The sequence below is a fragment of the Rhinolophus sinicus genome, chromosome 4 (assembly GCF_057876585.1).
Source record: "Rhinolophus sinicus isolate RSI-liver-muscle chromosome 4, RSI-T2T, whole genome shotgun sequence".
Taxonomy (NCBI): domain Eukaryota; kingdom Metazoa; phylum Chordata; class Mammalia; order Chiroptera; family Rhinolophidae; genus Rhinolophus; species Rhinolophus sinicus.
Window position 1 is genome coordinate 48,956,629 of NC_142504.1, and position 27,669 is coordinate 48,984,297.

The window sequence follows — 27,669 nt, forward strand, 5'->3', positions numbered from 1 at the left end:
AAAAAGTTCTAAAATTGACTGGTGAGAGATGCACAACTCGGAATATAATAAAAGCCACTGAACTGTATACACGAGTGAATTGTATATGAGTGTATTTCAAGCTGTTAAAAAAGTATCTTAAACGTGTTAACATATTTTTCTTTCAGTTCTTTCTACAACTTCAGCAGGCAGCACTGGAGGTCTTTGCAGAGAATAACACTGTCAGTAAATTACAGCTGGGACAACTAGCATCTATGGAGAGCTCTGTGTTTGATGACATGATTAACCTGTTAGAGCGCTTAAAGCACGACATGTTGACGCGTCAAGTAGACCATGTTTTTAGAGAAGTTAAAGATGCTGCAAAATTGTACAGAAAAGAAAGGTAGGTCATCTATATTTTCTTATAAGTCAACTCCAGTTCGATAAAAGTTAAAAGATGATATATGCAGTCAGATTTCCAAGGTGTCTGTATAACAAACACAGTTTGGCCTTTTACACTCCAAAGTTTTAACTTTTTCTGATGGAAATCTTTCTAAAATATATTCATTCTTAATCAGAATAAATTGATCATCATTTAACCTTCAGATGTGTCTGGAAATAGAAAGACCTGGTGTTTGATGTGGGTTGAATGGCCTAGCCTGTCACCCATTTTACGAAGTAAGGTGCTCCTGCAGCCCTCTGCGTGCTGGCATCGTCCACTTTATTCTCCTGCTGTAACTCTCCATGGACGTCTCTGTTACTTCCACCAGGCTGAGCTCCTTGACGGCAGGCAGTGTCTTTTTGTCCTAGCACAACTGTCACACAGTTTGGAAGTGTTATTATAAGTCCCTGTTTTGCTGAAACTTAGAGCATAAAATTAGCTCATGTCTTAAATGCTAATACATTTTACATTTAACTTTTATAATTATTTCAGTAAGTCATTAAAATTGGGGGATTTAAAAAAATTTAATCTGTCATCTTTATTAAATACAGAGTATTTAATTGAGAACTAAAGTATGATTATAAGTATATTTATTTTCTGAGATTTTCTAATGTTGGTCGTACATGTTTTCTTACCCCAAATGCCCCAGGACAGTGCACTCCCCCAAATTTAAAATGATTGGCTAATTGTTAAAAATACAAAGCAATGACATATTTTATGGTTAAAATGAATGTGCTGCAGGTGGTGCTCTTTGTTTCCCCAGGTGGCTGTCCCTGCCATCTCAGTCTGCGCAGGCCGTCATGTCCCTCTCTAGCTCAGCTTGCCCCTTCCTGCTTACGTTGAGAGACCGATTACTGCAGTTGGAGCAGCAGCTTTGCTTCTCCTTATTTAAAATTTTCTGGCAAATGCTTGTAGAGAAGTTGGATATATACATCTACCAAGAAGTAAGTAAGAGTAGACTGTATTTTGGGGCTGTGATGATAAAGGCAGCTGTTACACGAACTATTCTCTGTTTCAGATCATTCTCGCGAATCACTTCAATGAGGGAGGAGCGGCTCAGTTGCAGTTTGATATGACGCGGAACCTTTTCCCCTTGTTCTCCCGCTATTGCAAGAGACCAGAAAATTATTTTAAACAGTATGCTCAGTATTTAACAATTGATTTTTTTTTTTTTTACCATTTTAAAAAAAACTTTTAAATTTATTGTAAGTGTGTTTTTCCAGGACCCATCAGCTCTAAATCAAGTAGTTGTTTCAATCTAGTTGTGGAGAGTGCAGCTCAGTGGCCCATGCAGGGATCTAACCGGCAACCTTGTTGTTAAGAGCCCTGTGCTCTAACCAACTGAGCTAACCGGCTGCCCCAAAATTGGTTTTGATGTATCGATCATTAGAGGAGGTTAATTCCTTTTTAACAACTTTAGGGGTCCAGTGCTGTTAAATATATATATAGCATCAATTAAAAATTTTAAATATTGTGTACCAAAATAAGATGTGACCCATGACCCCAAAAACTACCAGAACTGGATATAAATTATATGTTGGGCTTTATTTTCTAGCATTTAGTTTAATGCTCCTATTTGCTTATTACTGGGGAAATAAATAGAAAATGAAAGCAAGTACAGTTTTGCCATATTCAATAAACATAAGTAAAAATGTTTAGTACCTAAGTATTTTTAGACATTGTTGATGTAAAATTTAAATTACGTAGGTATTTCTGAGATTATAAAGTATTCCTTTTAAATTTATAAAATGAAAGGTTATTTTTGCTCATTTCAGTAAGATATCTATTTTCTTTTTTCAGTATTTTACCTTTTTACTGCTTTCATTTCATCCCTTAATTTTCTCTTCTCATATCCTACTTTACCTAAAGTCTTATTTACATTTAATAGAATATTAATATCAAATATTATTAGGTTGGTGCAAAAGTAATTGCGGTTTTTGCAATTGTTTTTAACCTTTTAAACCGCAATTACTTTTGCACCAACCTAATATATTTTGGGAAGTAATGGATACATATTGAAAAGGTGATCCTAGGACCTTAGAGTAAATCTAATGAAATATAAACTGTACACATACATAGTCCTAACATGGTAAAAGAACCAAATAATAAATCCATACATAATTTTTATATAGGGCATATGAGCTAGCAGTGGAGGGCAGCTGTTTATTTTCTCAAAATGAGATTGCTATAGGATAATATGAATGATAAAGATAATGGAGATCTCATTGCCCTCCTGTTTTATTTTTTAAACAGTGTGAAAGAAGCCTGCATTGTTCTGAATTTGAACATTGGTTCTGCCCTACTCCTGAAAGATGTCCTGCTGACTGCTTCCGGGCAGCCTCCGGCCTCAGCAGCATTAAATGAAATTGGGATTTACAAACTGGCTCAACAAGATGTTGAGATTCTGCTTAATTTGAGGACAAACTGGCCTAACACTGCTTAATTTGAGGACAACAAAATGCATCTTTTTTTTCATTTTGGAATGGTTTTTTTTTTTGAACAAAGAGGAAGCCAATTGGATTAAGTTATATGTTGACGTTCCAAATTAATGAAACTGGACAACTGAAAACTTTATAGAATCATTTATTATCTTGGACTTACGGTGTTGTTAAAATGCTGACCATATTTCCTTAGTCCTTTTGTCCCTAAGAAAACAAAAACAGAAAACTCAGAAGCCATGAAAACTCAAGAGTAATTCCATTTACAAATACAAATGCTGAATGTATCTGTTGAATAAAATACAAGAGCACAGATAATAAATTATAACCAACTTTCAATTTCCTTTGTTAATTAAGGGAGAATATTGTGGTTAATGAAACACAGAAAATAAATTTTTAAAAAATCACTTTAGAATGCATGTTTATAACTGAAGTTCCTGTATCTAGTTTGGAAATTCACTGTATTTCCCATAAGAAAACACATTATGAGATAGTGACTAAAATAGGGCTGCTCTCATTTTCCACAAATGTCCTTCCATTTAAAATTTCCTAGTTGCATTCCACGTGACTGTAACATTTCCTTTTGGATGAAACATTTCAGGCCACAGCACTGTGCTGCAGTCTTCTCTGGGGGAGGGAATAGAATGAAACATTTTTTGTTTAATTATGTAACATGATGATGAGATGGGAATCTTAAACTTTCTTTTCTAACTTTTCCTTGGCCTTGGACTATGTTAATGATTTCTTGATTAATAAATCCTCAGTGAGTAAAACTTTTAAAGAAATTGAGTTAGATTAATTAGTCTTTTCTATAACTATCAAATTTTATTACAGTGGTCCTCTGTATTTATTATTAACTATTTTGTGGAGTTTATAAATTATTAAAGACTGATGATTCTGTAGCTATACAAAAATGTTTATTGCAGTTTTTTTTTTTTTTCTGATTTAGCATTTAGTCAGTACTTTTCATGCTGTAATACCTCAAATCTAAAACTGTCAGTCTGGCATGCAACCTATACTATTGTTAAACATTTACTTTGTGATAATTTTGAGGAAATATTTGGAGAGAAATTCTGTTACTCTACATTTTATACAGAGATTTTCCAACTGGTATATTGAGCTCAAAGCTTTTCTGTTAGTTCTAGCAGACTGGGGCTTTTCTACCTCATTCTTTGAGAACTGCTGAGGTTTCCCATTGAGAAAAGAATGAAGCTGCCTCTGGAACTTCCTGATTCCAGTGACTTCCTCTCCCTCCCCCCAGGCGTAGGGACTTTTACTGTCAGCCCTCCTTGTCCTCACTTTCTACTCAGCTGAAAGTTTCAAGGAAACAAAATGTTTCTATCAAAAGGTAGGAACCTCTGTCTTATTTTCTTTTTTCTTTTTTTAAGGAGGGCGCAGCTCACAGTGGCCCAGGTGCAGATCGAACCAGCAACCTTGGTGTTCTTAGCACCACGCTCTAACCCACTGAGCTAACTGGCCGCCCCAGGAACCACTGTCATGAACTGTATTAATTGTTCAAAATCATGCCATACTACTCATTAGAAAATGAACTTACACTTCCTGCTTGAATTTATCCAAAGTTATTCCACGTCCGTCATCTTTTAAAACTTCATCTGCAGCATACAGACCCAGGGTATTTAGGGCTGTAAAAGTCAGAATGAGAAGAAAGGAAAATATACAAAAAGAATTATTTTCAGCTAGAGGAAGTTGTGGAATGACTGAACTATTACCTCAATTTGTATCAGACACCGACCTTTTTTATACTGCACAAAAGATATGGTGCCTTTATTCGAGGAGTCCATCATCTCAAACATAGCCACAATGTTAGACTGGTCCATAAAGAAAGGAAAAGCCACGCCTGTTATTTTGGCAAGTCTCAGTCGTTCCAATAGAGATATTAAATACTCTCTTGGCTTATCTGTAAAAGAATAGTTCCAATTCTTTCTGATATGAAGTTAAAATATGTGACAAATGGACACAGTCATTTAACAATTATTAAATACCTATTCTAGACACCAGGGATATGGGCCTTGCTTCTGGAAAAGGCAAGACATTGAAAACTTAATTATATATGAGTAATCTGTGCTCTACCCCAGATGACTGAATAAAAAAGTCCAGAGACTGTACATTGTTTAAAAAAGCTCTTCAGGTGATTCTAATTTGCAGACAGTTGAAAACCAACAAAATTGGAATGGCATGATTCAGGAAAGAAGGTGGCCAGTTAAAAGAAAGGACAAAAAAATAAAAACAGAGACTCTTAGATTAATACAGTCTTCCAACTAGGAAGCATAAATTCATTTCTAACAAAAGCAGTACATGTATTTTGGATAAGTACCGCGTTTCCCCGAAAATAAGACCTACCCCGGACAATCAGCTCTAATGTGTCTTTTGGAGCAAAAAATTAATATAAGACCCTGTCTTATTTTACTATAAGACCAGGTCTAATATAATAATATAATAAATATAATATAATATTAGACTGGGTCTTATAGTAATTTTTGCTCCAAAAGATGCATTAGAGCTGATGGTCTGGCTATGTCTTATTTTCGGGGAAACACGGTAAGCTATCTTTAAGCAATGTGCAAAATAAAAAAATCAAGACCAGTCCACTTTCCAGAAATAATGCAGGTAAAGGTGGAGCAGAACAGCTCAGATGACAAAAGCCACACCTACTGCTCCACCATTTTATTTCAATCCTAGGCTTGACATATATACATACACATATGTGCACACATGTATGTAATTATGTAGATAGTTCTTTTTAAAAATTTGTTGTCATTGAGAATTTCATACAGACCGTGTTTCCCCAAAAATAAGACCTAACCGGAAAATAAGCCCTAGCATGATTTTTCAGGATGACATCCCTTAAACATAAGTGCTAATGTGTATTTTGAAGCAAACCTTAATATAAGAGCCGGTCTTATTTTCAGGGAAACACAGTATATAAAAGTAGAAAAGTATAATGAACTCATCAACTTCAACTGTTAGAATTTGTGGCCAGTCTTATTTCACCATAATCTCATTTGGTTCCCCTCTTCCTGCATTATACTGAGGTAAATCCCAGCAATCCTATTTCATTAATAAATATTTGAGTGTATATCTTTAACAGATAAGGACTCCTTTTTTAAAAAATTGAGATACTAATATAACTAACACGTTTACTTGATACATTTATATATTGCAATATGATTGCCATTGTAGCATTAGCTAACACTTTTATCACTTCAAATTATCATTTCCTTTTTTGTGGTGAGAATAATTAAGATCTGGTCCCTTACTAAGTTTGATATTTGTAATATGGTACTGTTGTCTCTAATCATTATACTGTGTATTAGATCTCCAGTACTTATTTATCTACCATTTGCGAGTTTGTACCCTTAAATAACATCTCCTATTCCCCCACCTCCTACCATCCATCTCCTACTATTCTATCCTCTTGTTTTTTAAACAAGTGTGACTTTTTTAGATTCCACATACAAGTGACATCATGCAGTATATCTTTCTCTGTCTGACATATCTTACTTAGCATAATGTCCTCAGGATCCATCATATTGTTGTCATATGGCAGGATTTCCTTCTTCCTCATGGCTGAATAACATTCAATTCTATTTTTATACCACTTTTTTTTATACCACGTTTTCTTTATCTATTCATCCATTGACAGACAGGCTGTTTCCGTTACTTGGCTATTGTGAATAATGCTGCGATGAACACAGGAGTGCATTTCTCCTCAATATCCTGTTTTCATTTCCTTTGGATAAATGCCCGGAAGTGAGATTGCTGGATCATATAGTTCTATTTAATTTTTTGGAGGAACCCCCATACTGTTTTCTACAGTGGATGCACCAATTTATATTTCCACCAACAGTGCACAAGGGTTCCCTTTCCCCCACATCCTTGACAGCACTTGTCGCTTGTCTTTTAGTGTGTGTGAGTGCGCGCATGTGTGTTTTTAAGGGGGGGGGGCCGCAGGTCACAGTGGCCCATGTGGGTATCGAACCGGCAACCTTGGTATTACTAGCACCGTGGTCCAACCAACTGAGCCAACCGGCCACTCTCGCTTGTCTTTTTTATAATAGCCATTCTAATAGGTGTAAGGTGATATTGTGGTTTTGATTTGCATTTCCCTGATGATTAGTAATCTTTTCATGTACCTGCTGGCATTTGGATATCTTCTTTGGAAAAATGTCTGTTTAGTTCCTCTGTCCATTTTTTAATTGGATTGTTTGCGATTTTGTTGTTGTTATTGAGTTGTATGAGGTTTTTTTTGTTTTATTTATTTTTTTGGATATTATCCCCTTATCTGTTTGCAAATATTTTCTCCCATTCTGTACGTTGCCTTTTAATTTTGTTGATTGTTTCTTTTACGGTGCAGGAGCTTTTAGTTTGATATAGTCCCACTTGTTGATTTTTGCTTTTGTTGTTTGTGCTTTTGCTGTCATATCCAAAAAATCATTGTTGAGACCAATGTCAAGGAGCTTCTTCCCTATGTTTTCTTCTAGGACTTGTATCAGGTTTTAAGTCTTTGATGCATTTTGAGTTAATTTTGGGGAGGGGTCCAAATTCATTTTTCTGTTTGTGGTTCTTTAGTTTTCCTAACACCATTTGTTGAACAGGGGACTCCTTTTTCTTTTTCACATGACTACAATACCATTATCACAATACCATTCATACTTCTAAAATAATTCGTAATATCCTCAAATAGCCAGGCAGTATTCAAATTTCTTGTTGTCTCATAAATTTCATGACTTGTGAACACTTTGTGATAGATTATATTTTTAAATCTTAGTGCCCTTTCATATAAATTTTGATAGACTATAGCAACAAATAGGTTACTAAAGGCAATACATCATGTATGTAGTGTTCTGTTGGTTCTCCCTGAACTATACATCAAATTCAGAAAGAGAAAAAAGGCCAAGTTTGAATTTCAACTCACTACATTTTTTCTTTTTTTAAAAAAGATTTTATTGGGGAAGGGGAACAGGACTTTGTTGGGGAACAGTGTGTACTTCCAGGACGTTTTTTTTTTCCAAGTCAAGTTGTTGTCCTTTCAATCTTAGTTGTGGAGGGTGCCATTCAACTTCAAGTTGTTCTCCTTTCTGTCTTAGTTGTGGAGGGCGCAGCTCAGAGGTCCAGTTGCCGTTGCTAGTTGCAGGGGGCACTGCCCACCATCCCTTGCGGGATTCGAGGAATCGAACTGGCAACTTTGTGGTTGAGAGCCCGCGCTTCAACCAAATGAGCCATCCAGGAGGCAGCTCAACTCAAGGTGCCGTGTTCAATCTTAGTTGCAGGGGGCAGAGCCCACCATCCCTTGTAGGACTCGAGGAGTTGAACCGACAAACTTGTGGTTGAGAGCCCATGTGGGAATCGAACCGGCAGCCTTCGGAATTAGAAGCACGGAGCTCCAACCACCTGAGCCACTGGGCTGGCCCCTCACTACATTTCTTTTAAGGCAATAAGTAGGAACTTGGTGTGTTACTTTGATGGTTTATTACTGTATATCCTTTAGACTACATGAGATGCTATGTTTATGTTTGGAGTCTATAATTTATACTCCACCTGCCTCTAAAAATGTCTTGAAAACACAACAGAAATATATATAATAAAGATACAAACTTTTAAAAAAAATTTATTTGGGTGACAATTGTTAGTAAAATTACATAGATTTCAGGTGTACAATTCTGTATTACATCATCTATAAATCCCATTGTGTGTTCACCACCCAGAGTCAGTTCTCCTTCCATCACCATATATTTGATCCCCCTTACTCTCATCTCCCACTCCCGACCTCCCTTACCCTCTGGTAACCACTAAACTATTGTCTGTGTCTTACGAGTTTTTGTTTCTCATTTGTTTGTCTTGTTCTTTTGTTGTTTTTGGTTTATATACCACATATCAGTGAAATCACATGGTTCTCTGCTTTTTCTGTCTGACTTAATTCACTTAGCATCATACTCTCAAGAGCCATCCATGTTGTCACAAATGTTCCTATATCATCTTTTCTTACCGCCGAATAGAATTCCATTGTAAGATACAAACTTTTTAAAACATGAAGGGAGATCCAAATGTTACTAAGTACCTAAGTTATGTAAATGTCTGCTGACAATGACAGTCAGTTCTTTGAGGGAAACAAACCTCAAATTCCACATCTTAGTAACAATAGATAATATTTACTGAGCCCTTACTGTGTGCCTGGCACTGTGCTAAGCATGTCCTATGGATTACTTCATTTACTCCTCACAACAGTCACTTGCCCAAGACCACACAGCTAGTACGAATCCAGGCAACATGCTTCTAAAACCTGTAGATTTTACCTCACTCTACCAAATCAAATATGGGAAGCATCTGCAAACCCCAAATCTGGTCAGTCATGGCAGTCTCTAGGGAGTCTTTCTCCTCAAGAGCTCTCAAATTTATCTTACCTACCACTCCCCGCAGCAGTATCTCTCATTTGGGTTATAATTGCCTCGTTAAAAAAACGAAAAAACAAAAACCACACTAATTTTATCAAAGTCATCCCCTAAAAATTTATACTCCCTCTTTTTACAGCACAGAATTATCCCTGGGAAGTAGCTGTTGAGCCAGGGGCTATGTTTCCCCAAACACCGTAGGTGAGATCAGGTTTTCCTACCAAATGACGTCAGATTATGTCAGGCTTTGCTGTTAAATGAGTATGAAAATCTGTTGGTTTTCAGAATTTTGGAATCAAGGAGGTGGGATTGTGGCCCTGTTCCCTCAACAGTAATAATCCAACAAAGCTGCCTAGTCTTATTTTCCATAACACCCTTGCAATCGAAGGTTTTCAAACTGGGATACGTGTCATAATGCCAGGGGCTTTATGATTTACGATAGTGTTTCTTCCTGAGAATTAATTATACTCTGGCGAGTAAGATGAAACATTTACATGAAGAAATGGATATATCTGTAGAAGAAGAAAACTATACATTTTTAGGCTAAAACAAATGACTTAAAAGAAACTTGCTATGTAGTACGTGGCTCAGATCTCAGACACTAAAGGTACAAGTCCCCTTTCTTCTGCCATCAGGACTCTGGCAGGAAACTTGGAGCAGCACTGACTATGTACTCGGATGCCAGCCAAACCCTTCCTTAGCTTTCCCACCTTTTTATCTTAGCTCAGTGTTTCTTCACCTGTGGTTTCCCCTCCTCTACTTTGGAGTTTGTGGAGCTGCTTCAAGGAGTTCACATTGTTACAGGTGGTAACAGCATCTCAATTTTTCCATTGATAATTATTTAAATAATTTATGTGATGGGGACTATGTTATTAATGTGTGACTGTTCCCAGACTTCCTTTCCTTGTCCCTGCAGCTAAGAGAATTTGTCTTCATCTGCTTTGATTCTCTCCCCTCCCACCATGCCTTCTACAGGAGAATTCTATTTTTGCCAGATGAGTTCAAAGATTTTTGTGTTGAAGGAAAGAAAGAATCTTCTAGACATTAAATTGGCTGTCATAATGAAGAGCTTGAGAGAAAAAGGCCAGGAAGAGAGCAGCAAACAGAAAAAAGCATACAAATTTTAAAAGACCACAAAGTACGTGGCACAATGAATTAGGGGGAATAAAAACAAAACAAAACCCAAAAACAAAAGCCACTTCAAGGCATACAAACATTTCGAACACCAGGGATAAGATAAAAAGACAATCCTAAAAACTTCTATAAAGAAAAAACATGCCTCATACATATATCAAAAATCTGATGATATCAAGGTATCATACGTCCAGCAACGCTAGACCGTTAGAAGACAAGGCCTTAAGACCTCAAAGTTCTGAGGACACATTTTCCAACCCCGAATTGTACCCACCCTAGTAATCACCGTGCTTGAGTATAGGAAAAGCCATTTTCACACATGTGACCTCTCAAAATATTTACCGCTGGAAGCACACTTTTCAGAGCTCCCCCACTCCTTCATTCACCAGTCCATCAGGGCCGCCCCCTGCTGGTCCTTCCCATACAGCATGAGGGAGCAGCGCAGGTGGCGCAGGATGGCATGGGACTGGTGGTACAGGGTGACGTCTCCGTCCTGGAATTTGGGGAGCTGCCCGTGCAGACAGGAGGTCTTGAGAGGGCCCTGCAACCAGGTCTCCTTGGTCCTCACCTCTTCCTTCCAGCTCTGGCGCTGGTCAGCCAGTAACATGCGCATGGCCTCGCAGCGCCCTCTTTGCTAAGTCACATTGTACTAAGGGTGGACCCAGGAGCCAGGCTGCAGGATCCAGGAGCGCCTCCCCCACTAATACGAGCCCTCCACCTACCTGAGTCCCGCCGCATCTATGTAGCTAGTGGCAGGCACAAAGAGGCCGTTCAACAAATACTTGTTTAATTGAAGGCCACAGAGCTAATTGGCAGCAGAAAGGCTCAAGTAGCAGAAAAGGAGGAGACTGTGCGTGTGAAGGTGGAGGTGGGGTATCTGGATGCGGGAGCCACTGGGGCGCCGGCGTGGAGGGATGGCTGTACAGGGAATTTCTGAAGAACCGTTCAGTGTGGGGAGACAGGTGGGACAGAAAGCCAAGTGGTAGCCAAGCCCCTTACCTGGCTGGGAAAAGAGCAGATTGCTAGTGAGATAGTTCAGCAACTCCATAATCCGATGTTTTTCCAAGTAATTCCTGGCCTCCTGCTCCCTGCTGCTTGTGGCCATCGCTTCGCGTTGGGCCGTTGCTAAGCGACCAGGCAGCGGCGCCGCTGTTTGGTCCTGCCTCTTCCGTCGGCGTGGTCACGTGGCGCTCCTGTCCCCGCTGTGACCTGGGCATCGTGTTGTACACTTCACGGCGGCTGCAAGCCTAGGGGGTGTGGGCGGGCACACGCGGAGGCCTGAGGGAGGCTGGTGCGGAGCCCCTTGTGGGCTGACGGCCACGTTCCCCATCCGAGCTGAGGGCTGGGCCTGATTGTTTTTTTGTGTTTCTGTCTCTAGCACTTACCTCAGTACTTGTTGATCCAATGAATGAGACCTCACGTGCTGATAACACAGGATGAACTAATAATTGAAGGAACTTGTGTAATTCTGGAGAGTCCTTTGGTATGAGCAGTCTGCAGCTCAGCGCTGGCAGTGGGGCAGAAAGGTAGCCTGTTTTCTCTACCAGATTGTGCGTCCCTGATAGAGGTACAGTGAAGCTCAAACATCAAAGCCTAAATTATGTGCAACCCACCCTCCAAATCATAACCCCGTAAATGCTTGACGCTTCAGGTTTGACCAAAAATGTGTGATCACTTAGGAAAGTGACTGGCTCAGTACAGCAGAGGCCAGACAATGGCAGGGGGACTAAAACGGAGAGGGACCCTGTGGGGGCAGAGCCCCAGAAAGTAGTTTATAGGCTCTCGGCCTCACGTGGAGGGGTGCTGGCTCGGGTAGTAGATGGCCATCAGCTGTGGCTGATTAGCTGTCAGCTGTAGCCATTGAGCCATTGGCCACTAATATAACTGCTGCGGCTACAGAGAGTGGAGGAGAGTGAAAGAGAGTCGTCGGTGGGTTGCAGACAAAACGGACAACAGGTCGCACGTCCAGTGAACCCAGCCTCCAGTGAGACCGTAGTGGTATGACTCCCCTACCTATGGCTCCGTGGGTGTTCCTTTTTGGCCTCACCATATCCTGCATTCTTGTATGGGGAGCGGGAGCAGAGACCCCCACCGGACGCCCTGCACGACAAATGGTGCAGTGAGCAGGGTCTCCCATATGACAGACCCCTGCAGAGAAGATAACGCAGAAGAGGAGAACCTGAGTCACACGGTAGCAAACAGAGGCGGCTAGTCACAGTGTCCTTTGGCCCCAAGCCAGAATGGCCTGGGAAAAGCAAAGCAAAAAATGTAAGGAACGTCCTTTAATGGAGGGAAAGAAGACTGTTGATGCACTGGACAGTGATTTCTGCGCAGTGCTCTAAGCTCAAGACATTCGGTCTTCTTGGGAACATCTTTTACTCACTCACCAGCAGTTACTCAGTCCCTGAATAAATATCTCTGCTCTTTGAACTTCAAAAGACACTGAAATTACAACAATCTAATTTGATGAGGCAGAGGAGAGCACATTGGACCCTGCTGACGTCTTACCTAGTTGCTGATTGTTTAGTACTTCCAACTACTTTGGGTGCATTTGTCTGCTCAACACTCCTTTTCCCGACATACCTCAGGCAGCTATAACCCCAAATCTCCAGTTCCTCTAGAAATCATGCTGAACAGAAGTGTCCAGATGCCATCTAGTGGAGTCAGCTATTCTCTGCCAAGGCCATCTCTTAAGCCAATTTGGGCTTCATTAATAATCGTCACGAACATCATCATCCTAAAACAACTTCCTTTTTCTTCCACTCCTTGTCCTCCGTCTCCTTATTATTACTAATCCTTTGAGTGTTTTGGGAGAGTAACCAGGTGGAAGGCATTAATGCAGTGGTTCTCAATCAGGACTGCAGGTGAGAACCACCTGGGGTCCTTTAAAAAGTACTGCGGCGTGGGCCCCATTCCAGGTTCATGAAATTGAATCTCTTGGGATGGGGCCTGACTATTGGTAGTTCTATTGTTGTTGTTTGGAACAGCTTTATTGAGGTATAATTAGCACTTAATAAAGTGTACTATTTGATGTATACGCTTTGATAAGTTTTGATGTATGTATATATCCATGAAATCATCTCTGCATTCAAGATGAGGAATTTATCTATCACGTGTAAAAGATCCCCTGTGTCCCTTTCTAGTTCCTTCCTCTCACCCCTCCTTAACCTGGCCCTCCCACCCCCACAATAGCCAGGCAAACAACTGACCTGCTATCTGTAATTATAGATTAGTTTACATTTTCTAGAATTTAATGTAAATGGAACCATATAGCAGTGTTTTTGGGTTTTTTTGGTCTGGTGTGTTTCACTCAATAATTATTTGTTTGAGATTCATCCATATTGTTGCATGTATCAATATTTCATTCCTCTTTTTGCTGAATAAGATTCCATGGTATGGATAGACTACAATTTGTTTATCCATTCACCCATTGATGGACATTTGGGTTGTTTTCAGTTTGGAGATTTTACAAATACAGCTGCATTTTTGTACAGATCTTTGTGTGGACATATGATTTCATTTCATTTGGGTAAATACCTAGAAGGGGGATGACTGGATCACATGGTAGGTGTATGTTTAACTTTTTAAGAAACTGACAAACTGTTTTCCAAAATGGTTGCACCATTTTACATTTCCGAAGTGGTAGTTATTAAGGGCTTCACAGGTGGTTCTAGTGGACAGCAGGACTGAGATCTTGCATTATGACAAGCTGTGAGGGCTGAGTATCTGGGAAATATTGAGCAGAAGTCCCAGGAGTGTAGGAGCCCCCAGCTTGTGCTTGGTATTACAGTACCACAGCGCATCTCAACCCAGGACACACACTGGAATTTTAAAAATACAGTGTCTGGCCCTTCAGCCACCAGCGAGTCTGATATAATTGCTCTGGGGGCAGGGGTGTAGAGTAGGGGACTGTAGGGACAGAGTCCCAGAGAGCAGTTTCCAGGCTCTCGGCCTCACGTGGGAAGGTGCTGGCTCGGTTGTTAGATGGCCCTGAGACCGGTTAGCCATTAGCCACTAATATAACTGCCATGGCTACGCTAGGGGGTTGGCAGAGAAGTGGACTGTGGATTGCGGCTAGCAAGTGTGGTTAGCAAGCGTGGATGGCGGATTGAGGATCGTGTGGATCCTACTTCCTGAGTCTCACCCAGCCAGCTGCCAGCAAGACTGGAAGACTGGGGTGCAGGAAGACCCCTTGTTGGGGTACTGGCAGAGGTTTGCTTTTCTGTATCGACCAGCCACCAGCGAGAATATAGTGGTATGACTCTCCTATCTATGGCTCCATGGGTGTTCCTTTTTGGCCTCACCATGTCCTGCGTTCTTGTTCAGGGAGCGGGAGCTGAGATCCTGCATTACAGGGGCTATCTCAGGCATCATAACTTTTTAAGAGCATCCCGGGTATTTCTAAAGCATAGAGTGACCAACTGCCCTGTTTTGTCCAGGATTGTGGGGAGGGGGAGGTTGTGTCCCGTGCCATGAAACTTTCAGTGATAAAACTGGGAAAGTCCCAGGTCAACCTATCACTTAGTCACTCTGTTTGTGGACCGCATAAAGAGCCTGGGCTTTGCTGTCAGACAGACTTGTCAATCTACCTGTCATCCTTGACGTTATAGCTCAGGGTCAGTGTGTGTATTTGTGGGGCGGAGAGGTATAAAAGGGACAGTGGGGGGACACGAGTGGCCAGAACAAACTGTGAGTTGATTCCCTCTTTCTATTTTCTGTCAACCAGGGACAAATCAGAGATGCCTTAGCTGGAGTTTTGGTTGCTGTTAAAAAGGAGGGGAAAAAATATACGGCACATTTTTTTTTTTCTTGAGAAAATACTATATGGTGAGGAAGTATACTGTAGTGGCCTCTGGAGTCAGACTGCTTCACTTTAAAAGTCAGCTTTACCACTGACCATTAATAAATATGTGATCTTGGGCAAAATGCCTAAATTCTCTGTCTCAGTTTCCCTATGGATTATATATATCCACCTTACAAGGGATGTCTTGAGGACTGAACAAGTTAATATATGTAAAACTCTTTAAAAAATGATGTTGAGTATGTATTAAGTGCCATATAAGTGTTTGCTATTATATCTTTTTTAATTTTATAAGATTTTTATTAAAATATAGCTAACATACAGTATTATATTAGTTTCAGGTGTACACCATAGTTATTCAACATTTATATACCCAAGAAGTGATCACCGTAAGTCCAGCAACCATCTGACACCGTACCACACTATCACAATATTATTATGCTGTACATTACATCCCTATGGCTTATTTGTTTTATACCTGGAAGTTTGAACCTCTTATTCCCCTTCACCTTTTCCCCCCCTTTTCAATTACAGTTGACATTCAATATTATTTTATATTAATTTCAGGTGAATAGCCTAGTGATTAGACATTTATATAATTTAAGAAGTGATCCCCCTGACTAGTCTAGTACCCACCTGGCAGTGTACATAGTTATTACCATATTACTGATTATATTCTTTATGCTTTACTTTACATCCCCATGACTATTTTGTAACTACTAATTTGTATTAATTCCTTCACCTTTTTCACCCTGACCCCTAACCACTCCCATTATCACCCCAATAAATCTAGTACCCATTTGACACCATACAGAGTTATTACAATATTATTGACTATATTCCTTATGCTATGCCCTACATCCCCATGACTTCTTTGTAATAACCAATTCATACTTCTTAATCCCTTCCTCTTTTTCACCCACCCCCAACTTCCCCACCGATTGGCAACATCAAAACGGTCTCCGTATCTATGAGTTTGTTTCTGTTTTGTTTATTTTGTTCTTTAGATTCCATTCATAAGTGAAATCATACGACATTTGTCTTCCTCTGTCTGACTGACTCTCAGCACAGTACCTTCTAGGTTCATCCATGTTGCTGCAGATGGCAAGATTTCATTATTTTTTATGGCTGAATAATATTCCATTGTATATATGTACCACTTCTTCTTTATCCATTCATCCATTTAGGAACATCAGGTTGCCTTCATATCTTGGCTACTGTAAATAATGCTGCACTGAACATATGGATAGGCATGTCCCCTTGAAGTAGCGTTTTGAGTTTCTTTGGATAAATACCCAGAAGTGGGATTACTAGGTTCTTCTTTGTCTCTTGTTAGAGTCTTTGGTTGTTTTTTTCTTTTTTTTTATGTTCAAATGTGATGGGTTTATTTTATTTTACTCTGATGCAAAACCAAAGATTCCATTACAGCACAGAGACCAATATATTAACAGGTTATGAAAAAGTGATGTGGGACATGCGGGACGTGATGTACAAACTGGAGGATCGGGTCATTTCCTTTATAACATGACACTACGCTGTTGCTGAGGAACACATTAAAAACAATACTGTGAAACTGAAATGTGGCACAACCATGACAATTTCCAGGCATGCCTTCAAGCTCCTCCCTTAGGATGGACTTGCAACTTCAGTGTGGGGAGGACTACAATTCTTTGGAAGAATAAAAAGTTCACACTTTTGAAATTTCAGAGAAGAATTTTGAGGCCAAAACATAATGGGTTCATTTCTCTTCACCTTCAGGGACAAATCTGATGCTTTATTCAAAACGATATTAAGCTTCTAGTTCAAATCCCAACCCAAACTTGTGAGTGCCTGCATTGAAATTCTTTCCATTGACTAAAGATGATAGGGTCAGTTTGACTCCCGGTTGAAGGGCCTGAGTATAACCCAGTCAAATCAGGCTGGCATTATTTACTTTAGCAGAGAGAGAAGTTCTACAATCCAGCTTGTATTTAGCAGCAATGCCAAAATGGGTGTTGTTACTGCCAGCTGTTCAAGCAAGGTTTATTGATGTTTCAATCTTCTTGTTAACCTTCTGGTAGATAGACCCTCCAAATTCAGTGCTATCGTTCACATGAGTGTGCAGCTGGAAGTCTGCAGCCTTATAACCCAGGGCGAAATTATTCAGTGACAGTTTAGATTTGGCTGTGTCAAAACTCATCTGATAACCAGCAAGCCAACCTTCAAAGGCTAACATAGCCCAGCCATAGATGGTTGGTCCAGAGAAATCTATATCAACATTACTGCCAAGACCGAAACAACTCCGTTTATAGGAGGCCTTCAATTTCCCACTCTTCTTTCCTGTGTTTGGTGCAAATATGGTATCAAGAGTCAGTTTCAACCCTCAGCCAACTTATTGGCTGAGAGTTCTGTTCCAAAAGTATTGTCTATGTTCCATTTTTGGGAGAAGGTAAATCCATAGTTACAGACCTCACATGTGGTCTCTAGGTTGCCTGATGCTTTTTCCCTGTATCAGTGTAAGCATGACCAGAAGTAGAAAATTCCACTCCACTACACAACTTGGTTCTCAGATCTATTTTGACCATGCCAAACCCATATCCTTTGTTGAAGACAACCTTGGCGGCCTTTCCTAAGTCACAGTAAGTCAGTGTGTTACACATATCGCCACCCAGAGAGCCGGTCTCTGCTCCGCCAAGGCAATGCTGAAGGTCTTCTTCCAGAGCCTTTGTTTTAAAGTCTATTTTGTTTAGGGTAAGTATTGCTACTCCAGCTTTTTGGGTTTTTTTTGTTTCCATTTTCATGAAATATCTCTTTCCATCCCTTTACTTTTAGTCCATGCATGTCTTTTGATCTGAAGTGAGTCTCTTGTAGGCAGCATATGTAAGGGTCTTGTTTTCTTATCCATTGAGCCACCCTTTGTCTTTTTATTAGAGCATTTAATCTGCTTTCATTGAAACTAATTGTTGGTAGATATGTATTATAGTTACTGTCTTATTATTATTATTGTTAATATTATTATTTCTTAAAGCAGTCCCTCTAAGATTCCTTCTAATACTGGTTTGGTGGTGACGAACTCCTTTAGGATTCCTTGCCTGGGAAGCTCTTAACTGTCCTTTGATTCTAAATAATAGCTTTGCTGTGTAAAGTAATCTTGGTTGTAGGTCCTTCTTCTCATCGCTGAATATTTTGTGCCAATCCCTCTGGCCTGCAAAGTTCCTGTTGAGAGATCAGCCTACAGTCTTATGGAACTTCCTTTTAGGTACTAACTGTTTTTCTCTTGCTGTTTTAAAGATTCTTTCCGTGTTTTTAACCTTTGGCATTTAAATTATGATGTGTCTTGGTGTGAGTCGTTTTGTTTGGGACTCTCTGCATTTTCTGAGCTTGTATATCTAGTTCCTTTGCCAGGTTAGAGACTTTTTTTTGGTCATTATTTATTTAAATAGGTTTTCAATTCTTTGCTTTCTCTCTTCTCCTTCTGGTACCCTTATGATGCAAATGTTGATACACTTGATGTTGTCCCAGAGGCCTCTTAAACTGTCCTCATTTTTTTGGATTCCTTTTCCTTTTTACTGTTCTGATTGGGTGTTTTCTGCTACCTTGTCTTCTAAATTGCTGATTCACTCCTCTGCTTCATCTAATCTACTGTTGATTCCCTCTAATGTATTCTTTATTTCAGTTATTGTAGTCTTTATTTCTGACTCATTCTTTTTTATGTTTTCTACCTCCATTTTTATGTTTTCTATCTCTTTGTTGAAGTTCTCCCTGAGATCACTGAACATCCTTATAAACACTGTTTGGAATTCTATGTCTGATAGATTGTTTGTCTCCATTTTGTTCAGTCCTTTTCTTTTTCTGGAGCTTTGTTGTTCTTTTATTTTGGATATTTCTTTGTTTACCCATTTTGGCTGCCTCCCTGTGTTTGTTTCTATGTATTAGGTAGAGCTGCTATGTCTCTTGTTCTTAGTAGAGTGGACTTATGTAGTATAGGTATCCTGTGCAGCCCAATGGTGCAGTCTTCCTGATCACCAAAGCCGAGTGCTCCAGGTGTGTCCCTGGCGTGGGTTGTGTGTGTCCTGTTGTATTTGAGCCTTGGTTGCTCTTTGAACATCAATGAGAAGGATTAATCCTTGGGCTGATTGGTTGTGAGGACTGGCCATGACTAAGTGGAGGAGCTGTGGTACAGGGGCTGACCCTACAGAGCAGGATCCGCTTTAGCAGGGCTCTAGTGCTTGCCCAGTCTGCCCTTTGGGTGTGTTTTCCTTGGAGGCAGCCTAGTGATTCTTTAGCTTGGTCTGAAGTTGGCCACTGGACATGCAAGCCCAGGAACCTCCTGGGAAGAGACCTGCTGCAGGCCAAGTTCAGCTGCAGCCTGTGCCCTGCTGGGGCCACCTGGCATGAGCCACAAAGGATTCCACAGATGGCCACTGCCCACATTGTGCTTGGAGGTGCCTTGAGAGGCCAAGCTGCAAACCAAGGCCAGCTGTCAATAGTGCTGGGCTTAGGGCTGATCAATGGGTGGTATGGGACATGCTAAAGCAAGATGCTGCTTGTTTTGGTATTTTGAACCTTTGAGAGACTTTAGGAAAGGCTACGGCATGAGCTAAGGCAGGTGGTTTGTATGGAAAAGCCACTCAAAATGGCTTGGGTGTGCCTGAAGTTGGGTGGGGTGGGGCCTCAGAATCACGAGGGTGGGATGAATGAATGGCATTAGCCAGGTTGAGACTCATATACGGTGGCTGCTTGCGTCTGCATGGTGGGAGTTGGTAGGGCTCCACAGAAATACAACGGCTTCCACAGCTCCTCCATCATGGAGAATGCTGCCCTTCTAGCCCTTGTCTTGAAACCAGATAACTCAGTTCCTCCCATATGTCCCTGGCATCTTTCGAGCTGCTGCCCCAGTGCTGGAGCTCAGAGCAAGTGAATCCATAGTAAATCCATGCGCAGGCCCTTGAAGAAGAATGCCTGGGACTGCAGCCACCTTCATCTCACTCAGTCACAATCTCTGCTGATTTTCACAGCCAGAAGTTATAGAGACTTCTCTCCCTGACACTGGAACCCTGGGCTGGGGAGCCTGGTGTGGTGCTGTACTCTCACTCCTCCGGGTGATACCGCCATAGCCGAGATATCCCTCCTGATTTTTAATGGTCACACGTGGGTGGGGGACCAGCCCGTTCTGCATCTCTGCCCCTCTTAGCAGTCTTGAGGTGGCTTCTTTTGTATGTCCTTAGTTGTAGGGCTTCGGTTCAGCTATACTTCAGGCGATTCTCAATGATTGTTGTTCTATAGTTTGGTTGTAATTTGATGTGATCATGAGAGGAGGTAAGCACAGTGTTTACCTACTCCACCATTTTGACTGAAAATCTCCCCATTGTGTCTTAATAGTCTTTTTAAAATGAGAAGAAGGGGGAAATCATGACTAAATATAGTTCTATAACCTGTGTCCACAGGCTGTCCTACTTAATTTCCTATTGAAATATTTTTTTGGGGATAACATTTCAGACTATATGTTGCAGTTTAAAAAAAACTATAGACTCTTGGTTGTGTGTGGCAGTGTAATAAGAACTAAAGTTATATTTAGTATATAGTAAGTCCTCAATTAATGTCATCAATAGCAACACAATGTATAATGAAAGCAATTTTACCATAGACTAATTGATATAAACAAGAGTTAAGTTCCTATGGCATTTCATCAACATTGTAATGAAACAATATTGAATGAAATGATGTTATTTGAGGACCTGCAGTACACTTAATGTTCTTGTGCAAATCATAAGAGAGACATAAGTTTGGAATGTGATAATTTCATTTTCACCAAGTTGTTTTATTGGTGAACTGCATTTTTAGAGTTCTTCTTAAAAACAGAACACAGTCTAGAAGTGACATAATATTAGTCTTTGTGTTAGGTAGGGCTAACACGGAAGCCTGTTTTAGCTTTACAGCTGTGGTTATTTAACAGGTACACCAGGTTCTGTGGAACTTATGTTCTCAAAAGTTATATCTTAGGGTGGCTGGATGGCTCAGTTTGTTAGAGTACGAACTCTTAACAACAGGGTTGTCAGTTCAATTCCCACATGGGTCAGTAAGCTGCACCCTCCACAACTAGATTGAAGACAATGAGCTTCTGCTGAGCTACTGGTGGGACGGCTGGATGGCTCAGTTGGTTAGCGTGCAAGCTCTTAACAAAAAGGTTGCTGGTTCAATTCCCAGATGGGATGGTGGGCTATGCCCCTTGCAACTAAAGGTTAAAAACAGTGACTGGACTTGGAGCTGAGCTGCACCCTCCACAACTAGATTGAAGGACAACGACTTGACTTGGAGCTGATGGGCCCTGGAAAAAACACACTGTTCCCCAATATTCCCCAATTAAAAATAAAAAGAATTCCATCATCTTAAAAAAAAAGTTATATCTCAGTCTTTATGAAATGATAACATTCAATTATCCAAAATAGTGCCAGATCTACTGAGAAGTGGTGTCCAGCCTTGCCTCATTCTTCACTGACCTGAAAAAGCAAAACTGCTAAAAACATTTTTAAACACAATTTAAATCCATTTTACAAAACTTGAAAATAGAAAATATCAAGACAGTGGCCACCATACAAAGGATGGCATGAGAAGATGGGGCTAATAGATCTGGTGCTATGGTATCCCTTTTACAGTACTTCATTAATTTTTAAAAAATTCTGAAATACCTTAAGATCCACAAGAAGTTGCAAAATAGTACAAAGAGTTCCCATGTACCCATTCTAAGGCTCCTCCTAATGACAATATTCTTACATAACCATTTACCATGGTCATTGTCAAACTAGGAAATCAGCATTGGTATAATACTACTAACTCAGGTATAGACCTCATTTGGATTTCACCAGTTTTTACATGAAGACTTTATTTTACGTTCTGTCTCATTTTTGAAGCTATTTCTGTATTTCAGAACACCATATTATAAGCTGAACCTAAATTTAGCTCCCATCACACTGACTAGGTCGGTTTAAACCATATTTAGGTCCACCAAATTGAAGCCCAGTGCAAAATTTATGAACAACAACATTCTTGGAGCTTTCTAAATTATTTGTATGCAGGATGACCTTCTATTTACACAATTTACACAGGATGTCAAAGACTCTTTCCCAAGATGCTTCTCCACTTACTAGATGTGTAATTTTGACCAAATTACTTGAACTCTATAAACTTTCCTTTTCTCATCTGTAAAATGAGGGTAATAATCTTACCTACATCACAGAGTCATTGCAAGGATTAAATTAGACAAGCTGTGAAGCACATAATTAATAATGTTATTAGTTTACTACTACGATTACAACTACTACTATTACTGCTACCACCACCGCCATCACCACCACTGCTACCACTACCAGGGGAATCCCTGTTCTTTTGGCCACTTTCTTGATGTTAGAGCAGTTCAGGGATGGCTTAGAGCTGGGAGTCTGCTCTGGGTGCAGCCAGAAGTCTTTACTCTCCTGGCGGTTGGCAGATGGCAAGTCCAAGGGTACGGTCTCTCATGGTTGGGATGGTGGCCAGGTGCATATAATATGGTCTGCCCTGGCTGAAACTGAGAATGCATTTCCCAAAATACTACTACTATTGATATCGGACTTCCAGTGCATTGTGGAATCTATGGGTTTTGTGGGTTGTCCTGCAACTTAGTCACCCTTGATATAACCTTTAATTGGAAGACTATATTAGATTCCAAATTAAACATTTGGAGCACAGCCCACAGAGTGTGGATTGCTTATACAAGAAAGATAGATACTTGCTTCCATATTATTTTTGAAACTAAGACATTCGCTTTGTCCCAATATTCTTTTCAAGCAGAAATAAGTTTAAAATAAAAATAAAAATTGGTAAAAAATTGTTGGTTTAAATGTTGGTCATTTCCAAATGATAGTAAAATTCTCCTTGTTGGCTTTACTAATGGATTTAATTATTTCATAGAGTTTAGTGTGAATTAAAATGGTATTACTGTTCATAAGCACGTCTATGGCATTAGCCAGAATCAGGGTGTGCTGGAGCTGGCTTGCCCAGGTCACAAGTGTCAGTTGGGCACCTCTCTTCGTCCAGCATGGTCATGCTGGTAGCTGGGCATGTTAACATCACAGAAGTCAGCGAATGCTTTCCCTGTCATCCTCAAAGCTGGATGTTCCACATTTACCAGCACACCACTGACTTCATTTGTAAATTCAACAAACATTTATTGTATGCCAACTGTATTCCCACCACTATTTTAGGAATCATAGAGCACTGAACAAGACAGCCCCTTGGAACTTTAAGGGCATCTATAAAGACAAATTTGAAGTCCAAGGAAACATGAAATATACATGGTTTTGAATGAAAAGGCCCCTCAAGGTCAATGTAACCCATATGGTAATCCACACCAAGCATTACCAGCACAAAATCTCTGCTGGGTAAATCCTGCTATGAAGGAGGATTGCTTTTAAACCCGTTTTAGGCAGTCCAGTTTTAACTACCTCCAGGAAAGTGGATTCCGTAACCATTCTCTATAATCAATTCTATTTGATCACTTGCAGTTTTTCTGTGGTTTCTGATCCAACCTTTTAAGCTGCCATGCCCAGAAACAAACATTGTACTGTATTCTCGTAAACACTAATGGGGGCTCACCTAATGGCTCCCATATATTTCATCGTTATTTAGGCATACTGACATTATGCTCTAATTAAAAAAAAAAATCAAAACAGCAAATTAATATTCTACAATTTATGACGAAGAGACAATCTCATGCCTCATCCTATCCCTCACCCCAAGGTAACTTTTGCTGCTGGGCCTGGTAATCTTGGATCTAGAATCTCAGTGCCCCATTCAATTTTTCAATAAATAAATAAATAAATAACCCTTCAGTTCCCTTCTGAAGGGTCTGTGGGAGGAGTAGCCTCTCCTGGATGTGGGAAGTGAAGGGAGCTCTTAGGGGTCCAACAACACCATGTGAAACTTTCAAACGCCCTTTGCTATCTTCAACCATGGCTGTACCCCTTCCTTTGCCTCTGGTGGATTTGGGGAGAAAAATGGACTTCTGTTTAGTACTCTCTTCAAATCACTTTGTAACTTTATTCTTTCTGCTAAGACAAGTCCACTCCAAGTGTGCCATTTACCTTTTTGTCTGTGTGTAAACTGTTAAATTTCAAAGTATGCAGTGAAATGAATGAATCTTAAGTATTACACCTGATAAATATTTCATCAATGATTATATTTATTTAACCAGCTCTACAAGTCAAGATACAGAACATTTCCAACACCAGAAACCTCCCTGGGATTCCCCAAAGGTAACAGCTAGTCTATAAACCCATCTGTTTATATTCATGGCCTTAATTCACCCAGGTTACTTTGAATGCCAATTCATTAATTAAAATGTTGAGCAATGCTGGGCTGGCGTGGACCTGGCGGGAACACTATTCAAGCGTTTGAAGGTGAGCACAGGACCGGGAAGCAACCTCTCTGGCTACGAGTATGTCCTCTAGCTGAGAAATTCAGTTCTCTGCTTAATGCTGTACATCTAATCCATATCAAATTTTTCTCAGTGTATTGAGCTGGACAGACCAAAAGACTTGTAAAAATTGCAAACAAGAACAAAAGAACAAAAACATGCATCTGATTCGCCCCCTGGCCAACCCAAAAGAAGCCCCAGCGTCATGTTTTTCCTCCCCATTCTCTTCACTTCTCTAGGGCTCTGCCTTTGCTCTATTTCAATAATCTGCCAGAACTGTTACCCTCTCCCTGCTAGCCCCCAACACTGTGTCTGGATTATTCAGAAACATGGGAGAGATTTTGGGGGGTGATGGAGGGGTTTAGTGAGAAGACTGGCTAGGAAATCAGATAGGGAAATGAAGTGAATCGAGCTCCTATTTTAATAGCAGCTTTCATAATACTGAGGTTACAGAGGAAGGGCACACTTTTGTGATAATAATGCTTGCTTTGATTAAAAATTTACCGAAACATTTGAAGGTGAAGGAGGAAATCCAGAAAAGTTCCAAAATTTCTTAAGTCAAGAGAACCTTTCCAATGTTAATGACCTGAAATCAGATTTGTGTTTTGCATTGTCACAAAAAACGCAATACTTCTCAGTTGCTGGCGCGTTTCCCACGGTGGCCCTGCAGTGACTCAGGCTTGTGTGGAACACATTGGGTTTTGAGGCATTCAGCTTTTCTGCACCTTCCTCATTTACTTTTCTAGTTGAATGGCTTGTAAAGATGTAATGAACAGAAAATAGGCTTATTAAAATACATTCCTGGGAACTTTGCTCAGAAATGTGGATCCATAAAACCTGCTGTTCTGGAAGAGCCCCAACCAGATCAGAAAGCAAGAAATAATCCATTAGGCAAGTAGTTATCGTCTAATGGGAAAAAGTGAAAAAGGAGAAAAATAGTTAAGTATAGTAAAAATAAATTCCAGAGACCTGAGTAAACCAACTAGGAGACACATAGAATTTTCAAACGCCTACATGGAAATACCTACAGTAGCTTAGGAAGAAGTCTGTAAATGGAGTTTATTTCTACAGGAGGCCATGAGTTACAATGGAAAGAGCACAAGATCGGAAGGAGAACAGGTTTGCCCGCTGTGTAGTCTTTGTACCTCATTTGACCTCTCTGTGTCTCAGTTTCTTCACATGTCAAAGAGAATCTTTATGATCATTTCTGGTTTTCAGATTGATTCTCCAAGCCTATGACTAGTTTTGAAGATGGCTTCTCAGAATTTCAGGTTTGGGAAACACAGAATGTATATGGTCCTTTCAAAATGGAGTTAGAAGTCACCCAGGACAGTGCAGTGATGGGTGACCAATCACGGACAAAGCTCAGAACCAACAGATCAATGGCATCCTTGGTGCCAGAAGCACCACACTGACATTTTATGACTGTGAATAATCCAATTGTACAAATATTTATTTGCAATGTGCTTACTCTGTGCCAAGCTACAAGTCGGCTTCCTCTGTGTTTTCCTTCTGCACAATAGTAAACATATTCACTTGGTCCTGAGGCAAATTGACAAGAAATTTGCCTTCGTTTGCCTGAGAGCCTTGGCTCCATGTGGCCTTATCTACTCTTGGCGTGCTCAAACCACGCTTTAAGACTGTCTTTTCCATACCAGGATCTTGCTTTCATCATGGATCTCAAAAGTGCTCAACACTGTGTGGCAATCCAGTTTCATTAATAACTAATTCTTTCTTTACTCTTCTCAAATTTCTCCCAAGGTTTCACACACACTCAACTTGCCCCATGGTCACTGAGAAAATGGAAGCCATCGGATGAGAATTCCCTCATCTTCCCAAGAGTGAATCTACAAGCTGACTTCTTCCCTATTTCCCTGGAAGAAGTGTCCCTCTTCTTGTTGTTAAATTAATTAAACAAGGAGGCCATTAGGTTCAAGTGGTTCAATGCCATTGTGTCCTAAGTAAGCAATCTCAAATCCAAGCCTATACACAAATGCCTCAAGGTTATGAAATCAAAGCATGAAGGACAGCCCCTCACAAACAGCCAACTAGGCTTTAAGCTATAGCCTATCAATATTCTCCCTACTTTTCTTCTGCCTTTTCTCTATCAAAGTCTCTTCCTGAGCTCCTGTTGGTGAAGTGCTCCTAAACACGTCCTGCCGGCACTGCCTGGTTGGAATCCAGTTTTGCCCAAAGAAACTCTCAAATTTTGAATGTGCCTCAGTTAATCTTTTAACACTACAAAGGCCAGTGTCTCCGCATATCTGGGTTCACTTCCCTCTTGCCTTCTCAAGGACTTCCCTTCTTGGGGAACTTGTCCTTTGTCTTGCTTCTTCAACCTTTCCCTCCCCTATTGTCCCAGTCTCACCAGAATATAATTGTAATCTGGTCTTTTCTCCCTTGAAAAACAAAACAAACAACAAAGAAACCCAAAATCCAAACACTCCCTCATGCCTTTTAACTTCAAGATTTGTCTACACAACTGAATTTCCTTCAAACCACTCCAATCTAGCCTTGGCCCCCAGCATTCAATCACACATGCTTTTCTAAGGTCACTCACTGTAGGAGGTTGAATAGTAACCCCCCAAAAGATATGTCCAAGTCCTGACCCTTAGACCTGTGAGCATGAACTTATTTGGAAAAAAGATGTAAAGTTAAGGATCTCAAGATGATATCATCCAGGATTTAGGATGGATCCTAAGTCCAATGACAGATGTCCTTGCAAGAGAAAGGCAGTAGGTTGCGTGAAGATGGAGGCCCAGATGGGAGTGATGCATCTATAAGCCAAGGAATGCCAGGAACTGTTAGCAGTCACCAGAAACTGGAAGGGCTAGGAAGGATTCTCCTGTAGAGTCTTTGGAGGGCATGAAACCCTGCTTGATTTTGGATTTCCAGTCTCCAGAAATCTGAGAGAATCAATTTATTTTAAGCAAACAAGTTGTGGTCATTTGTTATGGCAGCCCTAGGAAACGAAGCCACCAATGACTTCCACATTGCAAAACTCCAGCAATGTTTGACTCAGTTGAGATTTCCTTCATGAAATATCTTATAGTCCT

The 27,669-nt window shown here is 40.3% G+C and overlaps 2 protein-coding genes and 1 pseudogene across 5 annotated transcripts in view; 1 reads left to right on the forward strand and 2 right to left on the reverse strand.

The window, feature by feature from the left end:
- The window catches only part of RINT1 (RAD50 interactor 1), a 29,063-nt gene extending 25,440 nt beyond the window's left edge, over positions 1-3,623 (forward strand). For both annotated transcript variants that reach the window (XM_019745378.3, XM_019745379.3), the window contains exons 12-15: positions 147-361; positions 1,164-1,344; positions 1,419-1,537; positions 2,654-3,623. In XM_019745378.3, coding sequence (XP_019600937.3) covers positions 147-361; positions 1,164-1,344; positions 1,419-1,537; positions 2,654-2,843 — 705 coding nt within the window. In that variant the 3' untranslated portion in view covers positions 2,844-3,623. The remainder of the gene's footprint in view (positions 1-146; positions 362-1,163; positions 1,345-1,418; positions 1,538-2,653) is intronic.
- Positions 357-11,694, reverse strand: EFCAB10 (EF-hand calcium binding domain 10). 3 transcript variants are annotated; one of them, XM_074340596.2, is made up of 5 exons: positions 11,382-11,647; positions 4,592-4,756; positions 4,394-4,481; positions 3,002-3,045; positions 357-773 (listed from the first exon to the last, which is right to left on the reverse strand). In XM_074340596.2, exons 1-4 carry the CDS (start codon positions 11,485-11,487, stop codon positions 3,009-3,011), a joined length of 396 nt encoding a protein of 131 aa, XP_074196697.1. In that variant the 5' UTR covers positions 11,488-11,647; the 3' UTR covers positions 357-773; positions 3,002-3,008. The 3 variants fall into 3 exon arrangements, with proteins under 3 accessions (XP_074196697.1, XP_074196698.1, XP_019600939.1); XM_074340597.1 differs by lacking the exon at positions 4,592-4,756 and having other exon boundaries at positions 11,382-11,694; XM_019745380.3 differs by lacking the exon at positions 357-773 and having other exon boundaries at positions 2,968-3,045; positions 11,382-11,648.
- Positions 11,695-16,972: 5,278 nt separating this feature from the next.
- LOC109454591 (non-selective voltage-gated ion channel VDAC3 pseudogene) lies at positions 16,973-17,849 on the reverse strand (annotated as a pseudogene).
- Positions 17,850-27,669: the final 9,820 nt, after the last annotated feature.

Coding starts and splice junctions, on each gene's coding strand:
- EFCAB10 (XM_074340596.2), bottom strand. CDS start 11,487: ATGGCCACAAGCAGCAGGGAGCAGGAGGCCAGGAATTACTTGGAAAAA. Junction 4,482..4,591: donor TTTTGTGCAGTATAAAAAAG/GTCGGTGTCTGA, acceptor TGACTTTTACAG/CCCTAAATACCCTGGGTCTG. Junction 3,046..4,393: donor GATAAATTCAAGCAGGAAGT/GTAAGTTCATTT, acceptor TTGTTTTCTTAG/GGACAAAAGGACTAAGGAAA.